At 38.2% G+C, this 6404-nt stretch overlaps 1 protein-coding gene across 1 annotated transcript; it reads right to left on the reverse strand.

Annotated features, from left to right (window-relative positions):
* Positions 1-195: 195 nt before the first annotated feature.
* Positions 196-5388, reverse strand: slc25a24l (solute carrier family 25 member 24, like). Its single transcript, XM_058638936.1, has 10 exons — positions 5114-5388; positions 4880-5006; positions 4451-4538; positions 3805-3916; positions 2742-2900; positions 1937-2074; positions 1734-1844; positions 879-1046; positions 671-809; positions 196-585 (listed from the first exon to the last, which is right to left on the reverse strand). The coding sequence occupies exons 1-10, from the start codon at positions 5234-5236 to the stop codon at positions 398-400; spliced, it is 1353 nt and encodes a 450-aa protein (XP_058494919.1). The 5' UTR covers positions 5237-5388; the 3' UTR covers positions 196-397.
* Positions 5389-6404: the final 1016 nt, after the last annotated feature.

Genomic DNA, 6404 nt, shown 5'->3' on the forward strand with positions numbered 1-6404 from the left:
TAAATGTTCTTTAGAAGAAAATAGCAAACTATCCTTAAACCATTGCTTTTTGCATGTGTTCATTCTTATACCAGCCTTGACAAAAAGGTTTAAAATACACAAAAATATACCCACATCTGAAAGACACTCAGAAACGGTCAAAGCAAAGAAACAGGTCAACCCTTGTTATGAAATTAAATATTTTATTAAGCACTATTATAAACATGCGAGTAGTCATTACGCTTCACATTATAAAGTCAAGTCAGTCTTGCCTTAGTACTCAATGAGGTTCATCGAATTTATAATGCGCCGGATCTCATAGTTTTAGTTTAAACAGTTCATTAGCATTAAAGGCTGTATCACATGCTAACACACGTCCAGCTCAGCATGTAAAGACAGCAACCTCTTTGCTAAAATCTCAAGACTCCATGGAAGAAAACACATTTTCAAATTTCCTAGTTAGAGTGTAGTTCATCAAGGCACATGGAACAGCCCTGACAAAGCTGGCTCCCATGCCACTATAATATCCTTTAAGTCCATGTCTTTCATATATCCCAATGAGTCCTTGTAAAACGCCCGAAGCTGGACGTGAATCTGAGATGAAAGCTGCAACACATACACAAGATGAAAACATTATCTTTCATTGTCTCGGATAAAGTAAAAAAAGAGTTGAAGCAAAAACAAACATTACCCTGTGCTTGCTGCTGAGTACGGATAACTGCCAGTGGGTAACTGGTCGTCTGTCCAGAGGCAAAGGCTACAAAACTGAAGAAGAACAGTTTGGAGTCACTGTTGTAGGCCGGATCACTATGTGCCCAGTTCATAATCGACTGCAACAAGAAGGAAATAGTTACAACATGTCACTGTGACACGGAGGTGGAGGTATTTTTCAGTTTCACCTGGTGAACTGCACACTCCACACCCGCATAGGGAATCATACAGAGGATGCTCGGTTTGAATCCTCTGTAAAACGAGGACAGAGTCTCATTTCTGTAAATGGATCGGGCGCAAGCCACAACTCCGTTGTATGTTCCAACCTGCTGCAGGTTCAGTCTCACCTTCAATACCTGAGAAGGGCAGATAATAATAGGAGACAGGTGCATTAAACACAGCGTTTGGATGTATACATTTAAACACAAATACTAATTAATGAGATAGTTTATTGTTTCAAAGCTCTGGTTTTGTCTTTTCCATTCTTAAGCTTTCCTTTCTTAAATTCAGTGATATTTTTTGTTATAATATTTTATCCTTACTGAAAAACACTGTGTGCCATTGGTGTGGTGCTCTCAATTAGGCAAAGGTGATATACCTCAGGTTAATGGGAATGTTGGTTGTTGCTCTTTCATTTTGACTGAATAATTGTTTTCAGTTTACGGAATGGAAGGAAAATATACTACGTATATACTATGTATTACTATTCTAGTAATACAAAGCTAAATGAAAATCGGTGAAGTATTCCTTTAAAAGAAGATTCAACTTTTGAAAATAAGTTTTTTGTTGACACGACAACATTTTGATTAAACGTGTAATACCTTTTTACATTTTTCCTTATTGTGTGAGACACTGTGACTATGAACCACCTCAATAGTCTCATTTGTGTACCAAAGCATCACATTTATAGTAATGACATACTAACATTTCATCCATCCATCCACTTTCTACCACTTTATCATAAACATTAATAATTTACAGCTGTTAGGTCTAAATACAGAACAGGACAGAAACACTGGAGCACTCAGACCTGCCACTGATACCTCTAAAGGGTAGAAGGCAGCGTGAGCTACGGTGCCAGAGATGCAGCCCAGCCCAAAACGCTGCTGAACCGTGAGAGTCTGCTGAGTTCTGCTTTGGGTGTACATCTTCATCTGGACAGAAAGAGAAGACGCTCTGAGCGTAATAGGAAACTCTTTGATAAATAATTCACACTGGATAGTCAGTGTGCTACCAGAAGCCTGACCTGGGCATAGATGAGACACTGTAGTGTCGACTGTGGGGTTCCTTTCAGCACATTTACAGCGTTGCCTTGCCACATTGACTTCATTCCACCTGCTCTCATCTCCTGGAAGCCCTGGGAGAAGGCCTTAGATCCATGGACCTATGAAGTACACAGAAAATGGTTGATGTTAAATTGTTGTAAAGTGCAATGTGGGCAGAAATACAGCATATAGTAAAGTTAATCAACCCCTCATCTGTTATGTCTGGTGGTTGTTTTATATAGGGAAAGGTCAAAGGTCAGGGAACCAACAAGATTGGATACAATTTAGGGACTGGAAACTTCTAGATGTGCTCCGATGTGTTTGGTTTCAACTAATGAGTGTTCTACACGGCATGGAGATAAAAAAATTTAAATAATGCTTTGTCTACAACAAACATTTTCTACGTTTAACCCTTGGTAACTGAAACACAAATGGTTTAATTGATCTGTTTCTTGTTCTACCAAGAAAACAAAGGTGAAAACTAAATCCAGGTTTCACAAATGAATATCCAAGCAGGCGTTACACTCTCCACTATTAACAATAAATGTGTTTATAACTATTGAACTGTGGAAGTCCATTGTTATATCTTTAGTAGCACTATTACACAATCATCCGAGTTCAAAGTACTAATTTTTCAACTTGTGTCTCATGGTCTTTGGTCAGCAAATATGTTAATAAGTTATATTGGGTTATATTGAGTTACAACGCTCTGAGTTAGAAGCTGTGTGACAGTCACATAAAAATGATGTTTAAAAGGAAGCGTTCACCACTGTTAGTAGAGCTGACCTGGAGCTGGGTCTTGAGGCGGTCGATGGGTGCTGTCACAGTCCGCGACACAGCGTCAGCGAGTCCTGCTGCCAGAACAAACGTCCTCCAAACTCCAAACCCAGACGCCTCTTCAGGGAATTCAAGAGGCATCGCACGACTCTCCCCGACGTCAAAAACCTACAAACGCAGACGGCACACCTTCGTCATCATCCTTTGTGACGACTTATAACTGTATATGGTTACAGGTCAAGTACACAATGTCAAACTATGTCCACAACATGAGCAATTGACCACACTGTAAAATATGATAATATGAATTTAAGTTTTTTATATATCTCTTATAAATTTTTGGACATTCTTTACACACACTCACACACACTATCACCTCAGCCATCTTTTTCTCTATTCTGCATTTTAAACTCCATCTGCGGTGTTGAATTTGTTCGTTTTATTTTATTTTAATAACATTTTTTATTTTGTCTTGTTTTATCTTAACTTTTGTCTGTTTGAATTTGTGGGATTAGTTTTATCTTAAGCCACACAATTGGTGTAGTGGTTAGCGTGTTTGCCTTTGAACAAGAAGACCCAGGTTTGATCCACGGTTGGAACAAGGGCCTCTCTACATGGAGTTTTGTTCTCCCTGTGTGTGCGTGGGACAAATTGGACACTCTAAATTGATCGTAGGTGTGAGAGTGAATGGTTGTTTGTCTCTATACTGTATGTGGCCCTGTGATGGACTGGTGAACTGTCCAGGGTGTGACGCTGCCTATCGCCCTATGTCAGCTGAGATTTTAAACCAACAAATTATGATTTTGTCCCAGTGGTCAACATTTAACTTACATATCTGTGAGTTTCGAGGTATAAAAAAGAAACAAAAGACAAGGGAAGAGTGCCAATAATGAAGTTGATATACTAAACTAAATAGTATAATTTCCTTAAAATGATTGAAAGCAAGTTGGAAGTTATCATAAATTAAATTAAGTTGAGTTAACTCACATTTTTAAGGCAGCAGGTGGACTTTTCTAAGTTTCTAAGTTAAATCACATTGAAAGGTGTCACATCACAGTGTGCCTCTTCTTACCAGCTGGTGTTTCCATGAGGTCACCAGCTCCCTGATGTTGTCCACAGGATTGAGGATGACATGGTGCAGGAATTCACCCCAGTCCACCGTCATAGAACTGTCTTTATCCATCCTGACGACAAAAACAACAACAAACACTGTTGGTTTTTGTAACAATTATGCTTCTGTCACCATCTGTCACCATCTGTCACCATCGTATCATAGTATCACTCTACATTAGTTTGTACTTGTGAAGGTTGCCAATGATGTCTTTATGAATAACGGTCAATCATTGATTTAGCAAAGAGCAGTAAACAAAGACATAAAATAAAGGCAGGTGTCTCAGAGTTGAAGAGTTTCACATGAAGTTATCATGTCTACAGTTATGAAGTAAATGTTAGTAAGTGATTGGCTACTTAGCGCTGAATCGTATCTGAATATTATATATATTATAATATATTAAATTTAAACTTCAATTAGAGCTTACAATCTGGCTATTTGTATTACATAAGCACACAGTATGTATCACTAATCCTCAAACATGAATACAGTCGATGTTATAACATTAATGAAGTATGAATTCCTTGGAAAAGCACAAGTGAAATGTTCATCACACCAGTGTGTTTTGAAACTCTTTCTTGTATAGTTTGCAAATAAAAAATCTTACATTTGTATTATTTTTATTGCATTCGTCTTTGAAATGACCACTCCTAACTCCTTAAACAAACATATGATGTCCTCCTGGTCAATCACCCCTGATCAGAGAAGAAATGCACACAATTACAAACAGATACTTGGACTGATCTTCCGCTGAATTGCTGCAAAAGTGTCAAGTGATGGCTGCTGTGCTTATCAAGTAACACTGAACACTCAAAGGGCAACGGTCACAGTTCTGTAGCTGTGTTCAATGTTTTGTTTACCAGAAACAAGTCGTTTCTTTGAACCTTGAAAACAGTATTTATGAGTAAAATATTAGTATTTATAGTCCCTTATAAAACAAAATAAGGGCGGGTAGGACTGCACTTCTTCTAAATCTGTGGTAGAGCCCATAAAGAGCTCATAAAGCAGCACATGTATAATTCTCCAAACTACTCACCACACTTGTTCTTGTCAAGGTCATGAAAGTAAATTTTCCATTTCCTTTCTCTGTCCGTCATGTAGCTGAGGAACTCTTTGTAATCCAAAAGGCCATTTTTGTCTTTGTCATAAGAGTCAACGATATTCTATCGGGGGGGGGGGGGGGGGATATTAATTAGTTGCATTATGGTAGGACAGTGCACATGCAATATATTGAATGCTGCGATAAATGTAAGAGAGATGTAAATATTACCTGGACCTTGTCGTCTGTAATGCTGATCCCATGCTTCCTCATTTCGTTGTGGAGCTCTGCCACTGATATGAATCCATCGTTGTCCTGGTCCAGTTTGACGAACAAGCCACGAAACTGATCCATGTTTTGTTTTTGAAAAACGTTTAAATATTCAGGGTGTGAACAAATAAAATCCTCTTCTTTTTAGAGCGAGAGATTGAGGCCAAGGCAGTGATGAGAAGCAGCGTTTATTATCAGACCTGCAGTCTTGCACTGATGCTGACTCATTGGAAGAGTCCAGGGTCAATGCAGCACATGCACACTGTTCTGTGAGCTTTATCATTGGCTCACTGAGATAAGGCTCGTTTTAACAGTCAGGCAGCAGGTGGCGCTGCAGGCTGCAGGAGAGGCAACTACAGCCCCACCGTCATCATCCTCAGCAGCCGCATGAATCATCACTGTGGCCACACTTCTATTTGGGGAATTTGTGATATTTGCTTCCACAGACAGAGAGTGGATTGTGAATAAATGAATATAATCCATGTAGGGTTTTAATGTGTCGAGGCAAATGGATACAACAGGAAAAGTCTAGATAATGAGCAACAACATGCTGACACACACACACACACACAACAGTATCCCTAGTGTAACCATAACTAGTTAACGCTACTTAACCTTTACCTTAATATATATTGTTTTCTTGTACATGTATCAGATTGTTTTATTCTGTCGTGTTCATGCATGAGTCACCCAAGCACTTATGTCACAGTGAATGTGAAGCATATTACGTGTAGCAGTCGTTTGCATGTGAATAATTCATGTGTGGTTTTCAGATAATTACACGTGTGATATGAAATATTTCTGACACTTGACAGGTTCAACTTTTTTCCACGTATATTTATTTATTTTCATATAGTTTCTCTACATTTTAACACTGTCTTCCCTGAATGCACTGTTTATATACCGTATATAGCGAAGTTATTGTGGTTGATCATCTTTGTTTCCCCTTGCACACATGTAATTGTATTTGATACTCTTTCATTTCCTTAACTTATTTCTACTTGTGGGACGAATAAAGGATTATCTTATCTTATCTCAAGAACAGGAACACAAAAGTACAAACAAAGCACAGATAGAAAGATAATAATAAAGACATTTATTTTGTGTTGTTACAATTCTATAAACACAGTGGCAGAAACATTATACATAATAGCACAACAAAGTTCATAAGAGACACTATTGAAATGATGACCTGTTAAACACGAATGTTAGACAATATAGACCAAAAGTGGGTTCATAATATTAGAGGATT

Source organism: Solea solea, chromosome 1, assembly GCF_958295425.1.
Source record: "Solea solea chromosome 1, fSolSol10.1, whole genome shotgun sequence".
NCBI lineage: Eukaryota > Metazoa > Chordata > Actinopteri > Pleuronectiformes > Soleidae > Solea > Solea solea.

What these genes read in the sequence shown, in the direction of transcription:
- slc25a24l (XM_058638936.1), bottom strand. Translation starts at nt 5,236, where the DNA reads ATGGATCAGTTTCGTGGCTTGTTCGTCAAACTGGACCAGGACAACGAT. An exon ending in CCTTGACAAGAACAAGTGTG is followed by an intron (nt 4,539 to 4,879) that starts GTGAGTAGTTTG and finishes TTCTCTGATCAG; the next exon opens with GGGTGATTGACCAGGAGGAC. An exon ending in CCTCATGGAAACACCAGCTG is followed by an intron (nt 2,901 to 3,804) that starts GTAAGAAGAGGC and finishes CTGCGTTTGTAG; the next exon opens with GTTTTTGACGTCGGGGAGAG.